General features: G+C 37.2%; 2 protein-coding genes across 2 annotated transcripts; one reads left to right on the top strand and one right to left on the bottom strand.

Annotated features, from left to right (window-relative positions):
• Positions 1-398: 398 nt before the first annotated feature.
• On the bottom strand, positions 399-4,409 carry LOC125200637 (Pseudouridine synthase family protein). Its single transcript, XM_048098327.2, has 9 exons — positions 3,461-4,409; positions 2,291-2,346; positions 2,139-2,221; positions 1,988-2,066; positions 1,521-1,631; positions 1,176-1,285; positions 980-1,063; positions 807-844; positions 399-575 (listed from the first exon to the last, which is right to left on the bottom strand). The coding sequence occupies exons 1-9, from the start codon at positions 4,368-4,370 to the stop codon at positions 505-507; spliced, it is 1,542 nt and encodes a 513-aa protein (XP_047954284.2). The 5' UTR covers positions 4,371-4,409; the 3' UTR covers positions 399-504.
• A 4,324-nt stretch (positions 4,410-8,733) lies between these two features.
• LOC148931559 (uncharacterized) lies at positions 8,734-11,096 on the top strand. The gene is made up of 3 exons (XM_089064825.1): positions 8,734-8,868; positions 9,164-9,887; positions 10,720-11,096. Exons 1-3 carry the CDS (start codon positions 8,734-8,736, stop codon positions 11,094-11,096), a joined length of 1,236 nt encoding a protein of 411 aa, XP_088920951.1.
• The last annotated feature ends 9,405 nt before the right edge of the window (positions 11,097-20,501 follow it).

Here is a 20,501-nt window from a genome sequence, read left to right as displayed (position 1 = left end):
TTATTAACAAGCAAAATGCTAGAAACAATTATTTTTTGGTACGCCCTCTGTCTTTCAAAATAAAATTTATTTCTCTCTTTTTCTATTTTGGCCCGTCATTTAAAATTATGAACTTTCTACTTTAGAATTTTTTTTTACTCCAAGAAAGTTAGAACCATTCTCCACAAACAATACTTCAATCACTTTCTTCCTTTCTATCTTTCTTATGAGCATTGAAACTAATGATGTTACTTCAAAAGTTTTTATTTTTAAAAAATAGAAGAGTATATTATATAATTCATTATTAGGAAGAATGCATTAAATTAAATATTTGATAATTTTTATAATTAAGATTTGTATTTATTATTATACCACATTATAAGATATACGAATTTACTTTTGCCATGAAATTAAGAAGGTTGAACAAAATTGGTACTGTTTAATAATGCACCACAAAAAATATAAAACTTGGCTTTAGAAACAATGTGGTACTAATTCGCAATGGAATTGTTGAGTAGAAAAACACTACATATATCCTTTGGTAATTTCTTCTTCCAGCTCTTGAAATTCCCAAGCATCATCTGCTGAATATTCACCTGCGATATTTTCAGCATAAATTAGCCACGAAAAATATATTTTAAATACAGACAATGATCATATATAGTTACTTGAATTTCGATTTTTATTTGTGTGTAATTTTAATTTGGTTGCATTAATTAGATAATTTATACTCTGATTTAAGACCATTGTTTAAGAATAAAATCATGGCTTAGTGAGTAGTGCTATTACAAGAACTTCATAAAAATCATGAACAGTTAGGAACTCACCTATTGAATCTCTGCGTAGAGCTGTTAAGTGAGCGCAGCTGTAAAAAAGAAACGAAACAGGATCGATAAAAACAAAATAAAAATGTGTTTAAATTGTTAAATAAAACGTCGAAAAAAGTATTATGCAAATATCATTTACATATATTTATAACAATATTATCGTTCACAAGTACCTCCCCAGAGCCTTGCCAAAATCAGCACAAAGTGAACGAATATATGTTCCTTTCGAGCAACTCACTCGAAAAACCACATTTTGCCTGCAAATAGTTATCAAAATGTATCAACAAATAGAACCATTTTACTACCTCAAAAGATAGAAACAACAGGATGAATATAAATTTAGAAAATATCAGCCGGATGAGATCAAACCTGTCTTCTAAACTTCTTTCGACGTCAAACTGGAAGATTGATATCCTTCTAGGGGAAAGCTCAATGCTTTCTCCTTTTCTAGCTTTCTCGTACATCCTCTCCCCTCCAACCTACCACACAGAAATATTAGCGGCAAATTCAAATCAAATAATCAAGAAAGGTTTATTAAGATTACCGTTGTAGGCTTGTAGCCATAAACACAGAATTCATACGACAAGAGCAATTGGCTCATTGCATTTTTTAAGGCACAGTTTTTGGCAGGGATGATGAACATGAGAGTAGTTATAAAGCCGAGTGCTTGAAAATGGGATACGAGCAACAAGCTACAGGCACTGAAATTCTTACTTTAATAGCAGAGAACATTGGTGGAACTTGCCATATCTCTCCACAAAAGGATGCAGCAGCTTTCTTTATATCGTTGTCCTTGATGTGTTCCCAAGACTCCCTTTGGATTACCTGCATAGACAAGAGAAACAATTCACTTAATTCATGCACGCGTGTAAATACAGAAGGCAAGAAAAAAGATTAATATTGCTAAACTTAGATCAGGGGAATCCCATAATTTCTCCTTAAGATCATAGGGTTTTAATACTTCTACAAAAGGTTTGATGGCGAATAGAGCATACTCATCAAAAAATATACTAACGACAACATCTTACTGCTTCAATTCTTGTTTGTAACCTACATTATCACATATAAAAGTCCAAGTTTCAATACTGAAGCTTCCTAATCCATTTCTTCTTTTAACAGGAAGTAAACAGCTCGAAAGCAAGTGCAAGGACTAAAAATAATCGGGTGAAGTGAAAACACACAGGCGAATCGGCATCCCAGGTTGAGGTGGCTTCCCCTAAGCGGAAGGTTCCACTGTATCCCTTCAACATGCCCTGGTAACTACATGCAAGAACAAATTGTAATACGTAAAAAAAGATAAAGACAATTTTGATGAAGCACAACGTAGCTTACCTGTCGACCACCTTGGTAGCTTTACCTACGCATACAATCAACAGGCCAGTTGCCATTGGATCTAGAGTTCCAGCATGGCCTACCTGAGGATGAGAAACCCAATCAATTAAGATGAACCAAGGAGCCTCTGAGGTAAAATTATAATCAATCACCTTTTTCACATTAACCAGGCGTCGCAGTTTTCCACACACTGTAAATGAAGTCCAACCTGTTCCAAATGGCTATTAGTTTATCTCCAGTATACACCACTGCATTAGAACACTAGAAATTGAAGATTTTCATTGACACAACATAGTTCAGAAAGTCGGTTGAGATCATTCCCCTTTCTCCTACACTTATTGAACAAACAGGGCATTCCTTCATTGATCAAGAATTTCCATTTCCGAGGAGTATCATGATCATCCAATAAGAAGGTATCCATTCATCAAATCATCAAATGAATAGTTCCAATACTTATTGATTCTAACAAGTGATTGCAGAGTTGATCTTTCAGACCTTTCAGTTGAGTATTTGACAGATATACATCTCGGACCCATGAAGGGGATTTTCCAAAAATTCACAGAAAAAACGAAGTGAGTTCGACAAAAAGACAAACAACTTGGACTCAAAGAAACGAAGTATCTTGGACACATCTTTCTCATCTCATCCACAAAATATCGAACCAGATTATATAACATCAGTACATCAATCAATGCACTGTGTAAAAGGGAGATGTTCGGGTTCAATATAACAATGCAAAACTCATAGATAAAATTCTAAACATAGCTTGAAATCTGGGCAACACCGATATATAGTAGGCAAGATTCTAATTCATAATCCATTAATACAATATTAGCTGATCAAATCCATCAAACCTAGAAAACCAAGAACATGGAACAGGGAACCTCCTACTACATGAGAAGAAACTAGAATCACGCAAAAGAATCCCAAATGGAACGAAAAAATTAACAAAAAAAATCCCATATTGTTCAGTTTAGATTATTCATTGTTCAGTGTACCCAAAATTTCGTTCTCTTACAAGAATCCAATATTTTTCGAATTTCGTCCTCTTACAAGAATCCCAAATTTATCGAAAAATTAACTTATACTTAATCACGATTTACAGACTATGGTGGTTTATAGTTAAAGTAATCCCAAAAGAAATCAAGTATAACATATCTAAGAACTCAGGTTCCTACTAGATTATAGTATCATGCAAGACATAAACCAAACCTATCACAAAGGTGGGATTTTTCGAAGAGAAAACCCAAATTGAGGACATTTTTCTATAAAATACTGAAAGTTGATGACACAGAACTTGATCAATCCAAAAATAATTGTACCTTTAGGTTTGTTCACCAAAACCACAGTCCCATTTGGGCCATCCCACTTGGAAGGAAGCCCAACTCTCCTACTTGAAAGAAACGGCTCCGGAGCTCCACCACCATTTTCATTTGGGATTTTCTTCAAACACTTGAAGAAATCCTCCACTTTCTTCTCACTAACATCTGTTGCCTCTCCACTCTTCAAATCCCCACCTTCTCCCTCTCTCTCATCGAAGAAAACCAACCCTCTCTCATCTCCGCCCTTCCCTTTCACAGCTTCACACCTCAAATCCCTCTTCCCCTGCTTCGAATTCACCTTCCCCGGCTCCAAAAACGCCTTGTCGAAGCACTGGTCAGGGAAAAACTTCTTCTCCATTTGATACACCATTTTGTAGTGCTTGTTTTTCTCCCACGGGTAAGCGAATGCGTCGTAGAAATACAATTCCTCCTCCCTCTTATGTAGGGTTTTGAGCTCCACCACTTCCTGCTTCAATTCGATGAAATCGCTCTCGCCTCCGCGGCGGCCGCTGCTGCTGCTGCCTTCCTCGTCCGATTCCGATTCGCCGTACATTCGCTTTCGACGCTTGTTGTAATACTTTCGCTTCGATTTGTCCATGGGTAATTGGGGGTTTGTGTTGTCGGTTTCTTTGGCGGAGAGCTTCTTGTCGACCCACTCGTTGAAAGTGATTTCCGAGTCGGATTGGGGAGTTGAGGTTGCGGCGGGGGGAGGGGGGAGACGGCGTCGGGGAGGGGGGTGGGAGGAATTGGCGGGGCGGGAGATAATCATTTCGTATTGCAGTGGGTATGGTGTTGCTGGGGTGGAGAAGAGTCGTTTAGAGCGGAGGAGGAGAGGAGGAGCTCGGGAGGAGTAAAGAGGTTTGCAGCGGCGGAGGTGGTGGAGGAGATTTAGGTGCAGAGATGCCGCCATTGTTAATCTGCTTGAAACAAAGCTAAGCTTACATTTCTTTATTCAGTGTCCCTTCACTCAAAGTGGACCATTTATAATTAAAAATGAATTAAAAGAGAAAAAAAATATAGAGAAAGTAATAATTTTATATTTGAAAATAAAAAATGTGTTTTTTAAAATGAGAAATTCTAAAAAGGCAAATATCATTTAGAACAAGACAAAGGGAGAAATAAATAATACTTTATATGTCTCACGTTACTTGCACTTTTATTTTTAAGAGTAAATTTGGGATTGATTTTTTAGTATAATTAAATCAGTATTTAAAGTGTAATGATAGATCAGAATAAGGAACACCGAATGAGCTATGTTAATACTCCATCCGTTCCGTTTTAGAGTCTCGGTTGAGTTCGACACGGATATTAAGAAATGTCAAGGAAAGTTGGTGAAAAAAGATAGTGGAATGTGTGTCCTGCCTTTTTATATTAGTTTTATAATAAAATGTGAGTGATAAAAAGGTTAGTGGAATGTAAGGCCTAATACCATTTATAAAATACTCCAACCGGAACTCCTAAAGTGGGACACCCAAAAATGGTAAACCGAGACTCCTAAAGTGGGACGGAGGAAATATTAATTAAATATCATAATTATTACTTAAAGTATAAATAGTGTAAGTAGTTTGGAACGAGACAAAACAGAAAAGTGCGAGTAACATGGGACGGGTGAATAATAATAATAATAATAATAATAATAATAATAATAATAATAATAATAATAATAATAATAATAATAATAATAATAATAATAATAATAATAATCTCTCCGCCTCACATCCACTTTCATTACTAAGGGGGCGGGTGGTAGCTGATACAACAATTATCAGGCTTTATGGGAAACGGGCTTATCTTGATTTGGTGGATAGAGTTGTGGGTTATTTGGTTCAACCCAACAAACTACTGCAGCCCAATTTGTGTATGTTTGGTTGAAACGGATCATGGCTGAAAATAAAATGTCTCAGACTAAACTACCCCTAGCTAGATTTTAGAATGAATCTCCACTTCTGCAGCAGACGGCGGACCCAACTGCACACCCACCTCCGCTGTCGCAACAACCGCCGCGGTCATCCTTCAGCTGCAATCGCCACCCCATCTAGCAGTTCACCAGATTTGGCCCTTCCTGCTTCCGCGAACGCCTCAACACCCTCGATAACTCCTCCTCCAACACGACAACAACACCCCTTCCTCCGTCTCCGTCTACGCTGCCGCAATCAAATCCCTCTTCTCATCCAGTTCCACACCCTTCCTCCTCTCACCGCCTCCGTCTCCGCCGCCGCTGCCGCAATCAAATCTCTCTTCTCATCCAGTTCCACACCCAGCAACTTCTCCCCTGCCTCCCACATGAGAAAACTAAACAACCAAACAGAGAGAATAAATGAAAAATTGTTTCTCAGATTCCAAATACTCACGATGACGATGTCGATTCCGTGAAGAGCTGCTTCAAATTGGAGGGATACGAGGGCAAAATAGGGTGAACACTTTGTTTTCAGGAGGATGTCCGAAATCACCGATTCTTATACCTGCCTCCCACTGTGATTGAGTTACACTACCTACACTGATAGCAATAGCTGTGAGTGTGAAACCCGAGTTCTTTTACCGGGTCGGGAGATTATTTTCAGAGCTACCAAACTGATGATAAGGATGCTGAACAGTACATTTTCATGCCTTTTCAAGGCTACCACCCGAGCCCTAAAAATAAAACATTTTTATCTCTTTATTCCATTTCTTTTTTTATAAGGATCTTGATTGTTTAGATCCATGAAATTGCCCAAGATTATACCTAAAGTGTAGATCCAACAGCAAAACACAAAAATAAACAAAGATAGAGTGAATCAAGCCACAAAAACTAGAGCCAAAATAGAGATCCATGGAAGATAAGAAATGAGAGAATGGGTATTTGATGAGGAATTAGAGTTACAATCAAGGACCTTGACTAAAAAGATGGAAACAACTCTAGGCAACTTTCATAAACTCTAACCACCCCTTGGCTACACTATTCAATGGCTACACCCTCATTGATGCATACCTTTATTTGAATCAATCTAAGAATGAGACAAGCAACCTTCAATGAAGGAATTTGGATACAATCCTCAAAGAAGAAACTCACCATGGAAGTAATTTTAATTCAGCCAAAATCTAGAATAAAAAATGACATCAAAAGGTATTTATACAAATGGTCCAAAAACCAAGAAAAAGGCCCACAAAATCTAGTCTAGCGGATTCCTACCGGCCGGGTGGATTTTCAAGCTAGAGTCACTCGGGCGGGTGCCATTTTGAAACCCCTCTCTGTTTCGTCGTCAGAACCGGCCAGGTGAATTACAAAAGGGAAAAATCACCCAGCCGAGTGTTGTTTTTAGACACCTTGCTATTTCTTCCAGACCCAACCGGGTGAATTTCTAAAGGAAATTCCACCCTGGTGCCATTCTCAGGCCTTGTTCCTTGTACCCCCGGCCGGTCTTCATTCTTCAACAAGATCCTCATCACCGGCTCATCTGCCTTCATACGCATGGCCTTTTTGGTTTGTCCTATCTGTTGGGTCTCGGTGGCGCACACCCGAACTCCACATTAGTATGATATTGTCCGCTTTGGGCAAAGCCCTCACGGTTTTGCTCTTGTGGTACTCCCCAAAAGGCCTCATACTAATGGAGTAGGGGTAGCTCATTTATACACTTGCAAGTCTTGTTCATTCTCCAATGTGGGAATTGTTTTGCCCTCACAATCCTCCCCTCAAACCAAGACCACCAGACCAAGACCACATGTGTGCCTCATGTTACAGGTCCACCGATCACCACAGGTCTTGGTCGAGCTCATCACATCGAGAACTTGCAAGCGCAACCACCGAACCCCGAGCCACACAGGCCCAGCCTTGAACCAGGGCTCTGATACCACTGATGGGTCTCGTTGGCGCACACCCGAACTCCACATTAGTATGATATTGTCCGCTTTGGGCAAAGCCCTCACGGTTTTGCTCTTGGGGTACTCCCCAAAAGGCCTCATACTAATGGAGTAGGGGTAGCTCATTTATACACTTGCAAGTCTTGTTCATTCTCCGATGTGGGAATTGTTTTGCCCTCACACTATCCAAGGAGAATTACTTAAAATGGAAACACATTTCTCTCTATTTTATTCTCCCTCTCTTACTTTACTCTCTCCACTTCACACCAAAATAAAGTTGTACTGTATAAATTCCGTGTCGTCTAAGGAATGGGTCATCTTCCTTGGGACAGATGAAGTATTACATAATAAGGAAGTATGTTGCTGCTGCGTACGGTCACATGAGGTCAATGGTGTGATCTAAACTCATATAATTGTTAGTAAATTGATTAAACCATATGAAATATGTAGTATATGAGTACAACCTTTTGTCGGATTGGCTTTGCGTCCTTGATTCACCTTTGCAGTAGGCCACATGTTCTCACCATTCAATGGTGCGATCCAAACTCATATGCTAGTTTATACTTCTCCATTGTGAAGTACTCCCTACATCCCTCTGTAGCCAAGTCGTATTCCTTTTAGGATTGTCCCTTTGTAGTTGAGTCATTTCCTTTTTGGATTGTCCATTTGTAGTTGAGTCATTTCCTTTTTTGGCAAAAAGTCCTTTACTCTCTCTTCATCTCTCTACTTTTTTCCTTTTGACTTTATTCTCCTTTTACTTTACTCATTTAAAATAATTTTTCTTAAATCTCATGCCGAAAAGAAACGCTTCTACTACAGAGGGACGGACAGGGACGGAGACACCGGCGGCCAAGCCACCGCTCCATCGGGGGCTTGGCTGGAACCGGACCTAGAACCCCCCATGCAGCCGCCCTTCGCGCGATCTCCGCCCCGGCTTTGGATGTCCTGAAATTTGATGTAGAGGAAGAGTAGAAGAATATCCCTAAATTGAAGAAGAAAAGCTATCCCTAATTGAAGAAGACGACACAGTCAGGCATTGATGTAATTGGGTTCAGCGAATTACAGCCTGTATTTGCCGGAAAATCAAAGGTTTGATTCTTTGATTGTGGTTTAATTTTTTATCTTGATTTAATGGCATGAGTTTGAAATTATTTGTTGCTGATTTTGAATCACGTCGCCTGAATAGGAAAAAAAACTTCTTATCTTTTGAGAATTGAGATAATAAAAGTTTTTGAATCAATACAATTTGATATTATAGAAATATGTACTTTGGCATAAACTCGACATACATATTTTTTTTAATGTAGTTTCTTATTTCTTATAGAAGTTGTACACTGTAGTGATTTAAAATTTTATTAATTTTGAAATACATATTATCTAATAAATCTTGTTTATTCTTGATTACAGTTATGCATCGATATTTTTCTAAAGAACCAATGAATGATTCAACTTCTAGTGCTCCAAATAATAGGGGTGTTGCAACCTCGAATCCAACTGTGAAACAAGATGGAACTAATGTTGCAAGTGTTGAAGCTAATTTGGAAAACATAGCTAGTGACCCGAGTCCGATTGTGAATCAAGAAAGAATCAAATGTTGCAAGTGTTGAAGTTCATCCGGAAAACATAGTTAGTGACCCGGGGCTACGGAGTCCTATAATTGCTAGTTATGATGTTCAAGTAAGGGATCACATTTGAAGAGAATACATCTCTAAGGGACCTTGCCAACCGAAATCTTATGTCTTTCGGAAAACTTCGTATGGTAAAGAGAGAAGGAGCTTCCAATTTAAATGGTTTGAGAGACATGTATAGTTGGAATATAGTATTGAAAAAGAAGCAGCATTTTGTTTTTGGTGTTATCTTTTCAAGACTATTAATGCCCATCGATTTGGAGATGACGTATTCGTGAGTACGAGATTTAAAAATTGGAAAAAGGCGCTTGCTATTTTTAGAGAACATGAAGGTTCATCAAATAGCGCACATGATCAGATCAGGATACTTTTTAAAGGGTTTAAAAATCAAAGACAAAGTGTTAAATACAATTTAAGGAAATATGATAAGGAAGATGAAGTCAACTACCGCATTCGCTTGACTGCTTCTTTAGATGTGATTCGATTATTGTTAAGACAAGGATTGCCATTTCGGGGGAATGATGAATCATTTGAGTCCACAAACCTAGGAAACTTTATAAAGATACTTAAATGGTATCGTCAGCAAAAAGAGGAGGTAGCTGCAGTTACATTAGAGAATGCTCCTGGTAATAATCAGATGACTAGTCCTTTGATTCAAAAGGAATTAGCAAATTGTTGTGCCGTTGAGACTACGAAAGTTATTTTGGAAGATATTGAAAATCGCAAGTTCGCTCTATTGGTTGATGAAGCGCGAGATTCGTCGATAAAAGAGCAAATGGCTTTGGTTATTAGATATGTGAACAATAATGGGGAGATTGTAGAAAGATTCTTAGTTTTGGTACATGTCACTGATATTACAACAAAGTCATTGAAGGAAGGAATTGACTCAGTGTTTTCTAAGCATAGTTTATCTTTGTCACGATTAAGAGGTCAAGGCTATGACGGTGCTTCGAATATGCGAGGTGAGTATAATGGTTTGAAAACCCTTATATTGAATGAAAATAGATCTGCAAAGTACATCCATTGTTTTTCTCATCAGCTCCAACTAATAGTGGTAAATGTTACAAAACAACACGGAGCTATAAGTGATTTTTTCACCATTGTTACTATGATTGTAAACACATGTGGAACATCTTGTAAAAGGAGAGACAAACTACGATAAGTTGAGCATGAGAGAATTGTCAAATGTCTAGAAAGTGAAGAGAGTAAAAGTGGAAGAGGCTTAAATCAAGGGATGAGTTTAAGGCGGTCGGGTGACACTCGATGGGGATCACACTTCACTACTTTGCTTCGTCTAAAAGGTATGTGGTCATCGGTTATTGAAGTGCTTGAACATGTGTACGAAGATGGTACTAATCCAGATAATAGAGGCATATCAAAAACATCGAGTATGTGGCTTGGGAGCTATGACTTTGTGTTTATTTTACTCTTGATGATAGAGTTGCTTGGGTCAACAAATGATTTGTCAACAATTTTGCAACTAAGGGATCATAATATAGTTTAAGCTCTATCTTTGATTGATACAACTAAAAGGACTTTAAAAGACTTCAAGGAGAATGGATGGATTCAATTCTGGAGACAAGTTGAAGAGTTTTGTGAGACTAATTCCATTGATGTCATCAATATGGATGCTACCGTCAAGTTTGGTGTGCGAATGAAGCGAGGGTGAACGCGTTACTAATTATCATCCCTACAAGGTTTATATTTTATTTCTTAGTTATGATTATTATTAAATATTTTATTATATTCTAATTTCATAGTATAATTGTTAGGTTCTTGATTTACTTATTCAAGAGATGGAAAATCGTTTCCCAGAAACGAATAAAGAATTGCTTATTTGCATGAGCCTTAGTCCAAGAAACTCCTTTGCTAGCTTCAATATCGACAATTTGGTCCGTCTCGCAGAACTTCATCCTGATGACTTCTCGTGCACTGAATGTACGACTCTTCCCTATCAACTTAAAACTTATATCAGTGATATAGTTGATAAAGTCGAATTCTCCAATATTGAAGATTTGGAAAATCTAGCAAAGATTTTGGTTGCTACCACAAGAGATAAGACTTTTCCCTTGGTGTACCGTTTGATTGAGTTGACTCTGATCCTTCCTGTTGCGACAGCTTCTGTCGAGAGAGTATTTTCTTTAATGAAACTTATCAATTTTGACAAATAGAATGGGAGACGGTTGGATGAATGATATCTTAGTTGTATATACTGAGAGGGAAATTTTTAACAAAATTGAAAATGAGGACATTCTTGACGGTTTCAAGAAATGGCGTCACGTAAAATAATTATCATCTAGAGTCTCATAAAAATTGTAAAGACATTATATTTGAATTGAATATTTTATTGTTATCATTATTATTATTATTATTATTATTATTATTATTTTAAATTTCAGCACCGGCTTATTTGAAAGTCTAGTTCCGTCCCTGGGGACGGAGGGAATATTTCACATGAGATTCCACAATGGTGGGATCTCAGTAAAAGGTGAGTTTTGGGTTAAATTTGAATATTTAGGGCTCGGGTGGTAGCCCTGAAATTGCCAGAAATACCACTGTAGCAAAATCGTTTCCGCCGTTTGGTATGCCTGAAACCATTCTCCCGACCCAGTAAATTGCAGTCGGGTTTCACTCCCTCATCTACTATTTTCATCCAATTCATGTCAACTCTATCAGGCTAGAGGCGAGGTATTAGTTTCTCAGTTATCATTTGTGCTCTGAAAGGGCTCTGTTAAGCCATTGATACCTTCGGGAATACTCAAACGACCGACGGCAAAGCTCCCTCCGGTCACCATCTTGGCGTGTGCGTCATTTCCCATTGACGGGCGCCGACCTAGTTTTCTCCTCAAATTCTGACCGGCGGACAAGTTGGACTTCAATTCCGCCATAGGTTTTTTCGAATTCATCGATTCAAGCTTTCGATCTACTGGTATGAGTAATTGATTTTGTTTCCTCAAATTGTTGGTGTAATTCGACAAAGGGAAGCGTGTAGATTCTTCAATTTGGGCGAAGGGTGTAACTCGGTCGGTGATAAGAATCAAAGGGGTGAAGGGTGTTTTAGTCATTTCTGCCACATTTTCAAGGATTCGGTGGGCTGAACCAAACGACACACAATGGGCTGCATAAATTTTTTTTGCTCTACCAAACAGCCTAAACAATTGTACATGCACATGGGAAAAGCCCAATGTCTATAGAGTCGTGAAAATAAGTTTTCAGCCTACCACCTGCACCCTTATGAGTTTTAGTGATTAGTGGATGTCTTTTTTTTATATCAATTTGAGCAACTATTTTAAGCATTTTCTTAAATAAATTTTGAATTAATTTTTAAATAAATACTTAATGTAGCGGTTACATTATAATTTCATCCATTAATTACTATAATTTTAAATTAATTGAATGAGTGATGGAATCAATGATACGCGTGCCATAATAAGCACATTACAAATTCTTACTTTTTATTAATACATTTTCTTTAATTGATAGGAGGAGTTTCATTCTTAATTAATGGAATTTCTTCAAAATATATTCAATTACAAACCTAATTATTAATTATAACAAATAACCGCGGTTACATTATATGGGGTAATCAAATGCTAACTATTTCCCAATCCAGAACCCAGAACTTCAACATTATGTTGGAAATTTCTCAACATATAGATATAACTTTATCAACATAACATGTAAATTTAAATCTCAACACAAAGATATAATTTTATCAACACAAATCTATTGAGAAAGTTTTGTCTTTGTGTTGATAATTTTAATACATAATATTGAGATGGTTCTAGATTAGGAGGTTTTAATACATAATATTGAGATGGTTCTGGATTAGGAGGTTGGTTTTATTTTAACGCGACCCTACATTGTATAATTATATCCATTAATATGTTGGATGGGTATACCTAATTTTGTCTATAAATAGTCATTCGAACAAAATTAACTCAATCAAAAACATTGTACAAATTCCATTAGTTAAAAATAGTGAACATATTTAGGCTAAGCTTACATATGCATTGACATACACAAGTCCAGCGGCGGATCTAGGTGGGGTCGGCTGACCCCACAATATGTGCTGGAGAGTGGCCGGAAAACGCCCTCAATCAGCTGCCGACCCCACCGCCTTCACGTATCTGCCCCATCAGCGACGAAACTAGCGGGGGCTTACCTGTTGCCATCCCCCCCTGATTTGCCGGTAGGCTGCAGATTTTTTGCTTTTACACAGAAAAAAGAAGAGGGAGGGGAGGGGAGACGAGATAGGATATAGAGGGTCAATTTAATCAGTTTGGGAAACGAAATTACTTTTTGACTATTTTTCTATTTCATTATATTTTTAAGATTCGCTCATAAATTTGAATATCTGATTCATGTGCAATTTTTCTCTTTCTTATCGAAATCACTTACTAGTAATCACTCCAATCTAAAACGTTATAATTATAGTACTCCATCAATTATTGTAAATAATGTTTACTGAAACAATTTTTAATTGTTTGCAAAATGTGTATATTTATTTTGGTAATTACAAAGGGTATCCACTAGCGGGTCCAGTAACTATTACCCGTGCTGATTTGTAGGCACCTCAATGGGTGGGACAACTGGTCCAAAGATTTAAACCTGCTCCATACCCAAATTTTTATGGGATTGGGAGATTATAAATTTTAATATTTTTTATTCAAATAATAATTATTTAAATATTCCTATTATATTTTTTGTCTTGTCCATTTCGACCCCACGATTATCAATTCCTGGATCCGCCATTGGGACATAGTGAACAATATTTTTATTATTTTCCGACTTTTACGGCGTCCTTTTTGTTGCTTCCTCATTCGCCGTTGTTCTCATAAATTCTATGAAAGTAATCAAACAAAATATCGAATTAATCCAACGCAGCATTGACCGTAACCAGCGTCTGCTTGCTGAGAGAGCAAGCATCGACAACTTTTTCGAGACACTGACCTGCATCGAGGAAGATCACGGAAGTTGAGAGGTTGAGAAGAAAGGTCAAAATTTTTGTACCATCTTCTTCACGGCAGCTGCTATGTTCATCGTTGCCAAAGGTATCAGTAACACCTGGGCCATCGAGTGACACATGTTCCCTATCGCAGCCACCAGATGGCCCAGGTGTTACTGATACCTTTGGCAACGATGAACATAGCAGCTGCCGTGAAGAAGATGGTACAAAAATTTTGACCTTTCTTCTCAACCTCTCAACTTCCGTGATCTTCCTCGATGCAGGTTAGTGTCTCGAAAAAGTTGTTGATGCTTGCTCTCTCAACAAGCGGACGCTGGTTGCGGTCAATGCTGCGTTGGATTAATTCGGTGGCACAGAATGTAGCAGTTAACAATTTCGAGGATTCCGTCTTTATTGCTTGGATCCTTGTTGATTTGAAGGAACGCCCATGATGTTTTCTTAGACAAGAGGTCTTCCCTCGGTTGTCTGTCCATGGTGATGAGCTCTTGTCTCAAGTTGGAGATGTGTGATGTGTGGAATTTGGCTTCAATTCTCTCATTTTATAATACTCAGGATGAGGATTCATACAATCTTTGTTATGCGTGTGCGTGTGAGCTTCTTTTTTTTTAGAGAGATTCATGTAATATCAAAAAGTAAGTTATCAAGTGTTGCTAGGAGTACGTGCATGGGAATAACTAATAACGGGTATAGTTGAATACCTAAAATAAAACCTACTTCCAATAGTAGTAATAACTTCAAACCATGCAGTGGTAGAGAACTCACGTTCATTTGTTGAATGTCACGTGTCTTTTTCGTATAATAATAATAATAATTGAATGCGCAGCTTCATTTATTTTATTTAATTTTTTAAATGAATAAGGAAGATGACCTCTTCCTTGGATGACACGAGAATTTATATAGCTTTATTTTGTATTTGAAGTGGAGAGAGTAAAGTAAGAGAAAGAATAAACTAGAGAGAAAACTGTTTTTATTTTTATTTTTAATAATAGGTCATCTTAGTTGGAACAAACCAGAAAGAAAAGTGGATCATCTTCAATGGGACGGAGGGAATAATTCAACTGTTAAACTTGCATCGTACTACCACTCTGCGATTTGCAGTCGGCGACTAGACCCTCCGGTGACCGAAATCAAAAGGTGATTCTTAATGGACAAGTCACAAGGCAATCTAATTTCATATATATCTGTGATTTTGAAAATAATTCGATTTTCATGGTAAATATTTTTAATAAACGTTATACCATTGTATCATTGAAGTTACGTCCAATCAGCCTCTTTGTATCTGTGAAACAAAGTAATAATTTATACGTCAATTCGAAGAGATAATAAGTGCATAAAAGAGAAAAACAAACCAGAGACGGTGTTAGTTGGAGCACTGGCGACTTGATTCTTGGCAGCTTCTCCGATAAGAGGGCGTGGTGCGATTGCCCTGATCGTTGGCTATGATTTCGATACGGTTATGCTGCCATGCTGCCACGCATGAATACATCGTTCCTACATCGATGCCGATCGCCCGTCCTTCCCTTTCTTCGGCCATTGATGCAAAAAGAGTTTAGATGCTCTTTCAAACAGTTAAATTTTGAACAAGGAACTAGAGTAGTGTTCACGGTAGGTATTACAAGGTGAAAACCGAATATATAACGTGCTATGATACCGCAGGGTTTTGGTCAACATGATAAATCAAAATTAATATATTGCTAATAACACAAAATCTATGAAATCTATAATATTAATATAGTAACGACATACATTGTTTGTTATAATATTGTTCACTAAATAGATTTAAATTATTTTTCATAAATTTCGTAGAGTTGATATATGATACACAATATATTATATATAATATATATATATATATATATATATATATATATATATTTATCGATTTAAATTATTTTTAAATTGAAAATAATTTTATGAGAATTGTGGTGAAATCACAATTTCATATGTTTATACGAAAAGAATTGAATGGAAAATATATATGTAAGTATCACTCGTAATTCGCACTACAATGAATTCAGTTGAATGGTATAATCAAACAAGTTTGATATTACAATGAAGTAAATTAACTGTTTCTATTCCTCACAGTTAGAAATTTACTTAATACCTTATGAAATGTTTTTAAAAATTTTGAGAACCTAGAATGATATTATGCTATAGTTTTTGTACCTAAAATGATATTGTGTGTTACATACTAGTATTCACACTCATGCGATGCATGATTCAGTTAATTTTCCAAAAATTGATTTAACAATTTTATAATTACATGAATTTTAAAATGTAATAAATGTACATAATAAGATTGTGTAACAAAAATATATGTTTGTTTAATTTTTTAAGAAAACAAACATAATAAATTGACTATAACACGATTGGATATCTACTACAAGGAAAACAATATTTCTTAAAAGAATATCAACAAACTCATTAGTACATAAAAGTTTTAACAATTTAATTTTTGTAAATGAAGTAAAAAAAAGGGGGGATGCATATTGTTTAAGGCGAATTGTGATTTTGAAGCTACTTATTTCGACAACGTAATCAAGCATGCAAATGTATTTACGAAGACCATGATATTTACGATATGTTGTTTGATTACTTTCATAGGATTTATGAGAACAGCGGCGAATGAGGAAGCAACAAAAAGGACGCTGTGAAAGTCGGAAAATAATAAAAATATTGTTCACTATGTCCGACCCCACGAATTTCGGTTACAGAATCCGCCATTGTACACAACGACGGAGGAGGCCAGCGTGTCGCTCCATCAGTCTCTTATCTTCCTTGTTGACGTTGTTTCTTCTATAATTTTCATACCAAGAAAACACAAGTCAACAAAATGGCAAAAAGAATCATAGAAGACAAAGAACATAAAATATCACATTTTTTATGGGGTTGATCGGGATTGCTCGGGGGTAAATCGGGGCTGCTGAACGGACAACAGCCACGGCGGTGGCGGAGGGCTGGCGGCTCGACGCTTTCGTACAACGGCAACATTGCACGGCTGGAACTCAATGAATGTGAAGAGCATAAAGTATCACATTTTTTTTCCGCACATGCATAAATCATCAATTTGATGCCAATATAAAGCTCTTGAAATTAAAATGACCCAATGTCATCATCCAATTCAAACCTTTCTCCTTTGTCAGCCCTCATCAACTCCAAAAGGTAGCTTGTAATAGTTTACTCACACCCAACTCCAGTCACTTCCTCACCATCTACCCCAACTCCATTCTCTGCCTCATCATTCACTATGGAGCCACCATAGTGAAAAATATTACTGAAGTTACTGATTAATGAAAAATAAGTTCATTCAAGTCAAATAAGGTATTAGAGTATGGAGCAACCTACAATTATATTGCATTCACATTAAAAAAATATTCGAAACCCTAATTTCCAATTTCCAACAACAAGCTATTGAATTTGACAAACAAACCACAATTACAAAATTACACAAAAAAGCACACACCTCGACATGCCGTGGCTTACTCGACCTTGATTCTTCAATTGCCGACCAACATTAGCTTCAAGCTTAGAAATCCCGATGAATCTAACACATTGGCTGATAGAATCGGAGTTTGTGCTCGCGATTTGGGAGAACTCGTGAGTGGGAGAGCTCCGATTTGAGAGAGAGAGTTGGAGAAAAAAGAGGCAGAAGAGAAATTGCGATTTGTGATGTTCATTTTTAGGGTTCATTTTAGCCATGTCAGATGCCATGACATAGACACATACATAAAATAAACCATGTAATACATCGCCGGGTCATGTGCGACTCGTCGGGGGAAATTTACCACCATCGTCAAGGTTCATGGCGTCACGTACATATTTAAAAATTTATGGGAAATACCAGATTTCGGCCAAAGTTAATGGTTTTTAAGACTATTGTCCCCATTTTTTCCATACATCCCCATGATTTGACGCATTACGGTGAAAGTCTTCTTTTCCTCTCGCACGTGCCACTGTGGTTGGATGTCGACTGTAACATCCCGAAATTTCGAACCCTAATTTTAGAGCCGTAAAATTCTTATTGATGACGTGGAAGACGTGAATTAATTGATGAATGAATTTATTGCATGAGTTCTTATGACCAAGTTATGTCTAGGGTTGAGGTTGGGTTGAGGTTGGGTTGAAAAGTCAAACTTGATAAGTATATGACGTGGCTTGTGAATAATTGAATTAAAGGTGGAATTATGTGGTGAATTATTTGTTTAAGGGTGAGTGAGATTATTAGGGAATTTCCATAAATACTATAACCCCATTATTCGAAATTTTCGATCCTTACTATTATTGGAGAAGGAATTCTATTTTTCCGGATTTAATTTAATTCTTGGGATATTTATCCCAATTAAATCCAAAACCCAATTATTCTCTATTTCTTAATGAGAAAAATCGACACCCTATTGATTCTAGATGATTTTCGAAAATCACCTATTTTTGGGAAGGAGGAATTATTTTATTTGTTTAATTAATCCCTTATTGATTTCCTTCCATACCTAAAATTAAATATTTTAGCAAATCTTACCATACCTCAAGGAGATCTTGCAATATCTTATTTTAGTTAATATTTAAAATTCATTCCTTATGAGGGAGCCAAATTACACGCCTATTTCCAATCTTAGGTGGGAGAATTATTATTTTATTTTGCCCCGTGATATTTTATTCTACCCCGAAAAATATACCAAACAAAATCTTGGCTAAATAAAAGCCTAGGATTTTCGAAAATCCCTAGCTTGAAAATCCTAATTCACGCCACTTTTTATTCTTCCTCTCTACTTCACAATATTTGTTTTATTTAATTGTGTAGAATCAAATCTTCCCAAATATTCTATTTAATTACCTAAAGATTTTATTGGACCCTATAAATAAGAGCAAAACCTAACCCTAGCCCCCAAAGAAATCGCCCCCACCCCATATCACACCCCCCTCTCCCTCTCTTCTCTCTCTCTCAATTTTCTTCTATAATTCTTCATCTTTTGAGAAGAGTTAGAGTTTGAGCCTCAAGATTTTTGAAGAATCAAGTCTCTCCTTCGTTTCTACCGTTCGTTTTGACAAGAAAAGGTACCTACATATTAATCTTTCTTCATCTAACCGATTAATCGGTATTCTTGAACCCCCCCCCCCCCCCCATGCATCTAGATTGAGTGAAAGTGGGTTAAATGGTATATGGAAAATATGTGTGCGTGTATGTATGTGTGTGCGTACGTGTGTGTGCGTGTGTGTGTGTGTGTGACACGTGAACGACCCTCATGTGTGACATAAGTTGATGATAGATCTAGGATTGTGGAGTGAATAAACATATATGATGAATATGACTTGGTTTGAATGATAAACGTAAACTGGATCGGTGGGAAAAAGGGGAAGTGTTGAGACATGCATGATTTAGGAGTTGATGTTGAAACTGATTCGTGATATGTGTCTATGTGATTAAAAGGTGAAACCTCGGTTGCGAAGCCGGATAACGAAAGAGAGAAACGTACTTGAAATCTAAGCAGTCGAGGTGGGCTTTATTCTTAAACTATTTTATGTTGCAAATTTATGAATGTGGAGAGATAAGGGTGGTTTAAACTGTTATGTCATGCCTGTGATTATTTGTGATGATGTTGTGCGTCTGATGCCCAGTTTGAGAGTTCGCTCCATTGGGTTATAGGGCTATGGATATGTATGAACGAATTCGGGTCTGAGTAGGGCCGCAAACCCTACCAGGCTAGTGTACACGGTGGGATCGAGAGCCTTCCTTGCGAGTCGGCCGGTCTCGTGGGCGAAAAGTGTGGCCACACTTTCGTCGCACTATGGAAAGGTTGTGATTGATGGATTGTTGAGAAAGTGGGGAGTTGTTTGACTGGCCAGTCTATGAAAATATTTTTGTGATACTCGATGATATTTATTTTGATAATTGTAAAAACTCGAGTTCACTATGGTAAGGGTGGCATAACTATTAAAATGTTTTGGCAACGAGTTCACTGGGTATTTCAAAATACTCAGCCCTGCATGTGTTTTCCTTATGTGCAGGTTGAACGGCGACGAGCGGTGGCGGGTGTTGAGCACATTAATAACATAATATCGATAATTTGAACTTCGAGTGTGGTTGTGTCTTCATACATAGCTTCACTTTTTCTTGGTCGTTTCCGCTGAGTTTTTGAAACACTTTAGTATTATTTGGCTATTTTGAACTTGCTCCCTTTGGTTTAGAAGATTGAGACATGTTATGGTTTTGGTTGAATTTATGTCGAACCCTTGATTTTTTATCATAATTTATGGTGTCTATTCTTCATTGATTTTCTAGGTTAAACCGTTGACTTATTGCTTTGATAGTTCGTTTAATACCTTAGTCAAATCTCTTTAAATGAAACCCTAGCCTATGTTTTTATTGCTTTTAAGTCCGTTTTGGTAGCAGTCGCCGTATTTATTATACCCTAGAAATCCGGGCTGTTACATCGACAGTCACGGAGCCGTCGTCAGGACTTTCCGTCCTCAGCAGCTATGTCTACCATTGCACCTCAAAGCTCTACCCCTACCCATAAGTTGTATCGCATCGAAATTTAAAAAAAAAAAAAGAAGTGTACTATCATATCTTGAGTTTACTAAAGTTTGATTAATCTTTACTACACATATC

Source organism: Salvia hispanica, chromosome 2 (genome assembly GCF_029641045.1).
Source record: "Salvia hispanica isolate PSC_SH4W2 chromosome 2, Shi_PSC_v1, whole genome shotgun sequence".
In the NCBI taxonomy this organism is placed as follows: domain Eukaryota; kingdom Viridiplantae; phylum Streptophyta; class Magnoliopsida; order Lamiales; family Lamiaceae; genus Salvia; species Salvia hispanica.
The sequence above is the reverse complement of the archived record's forward strand: the minus strand, read 5'-3'. Positions and strand labels throughout refer to the sequence as shown.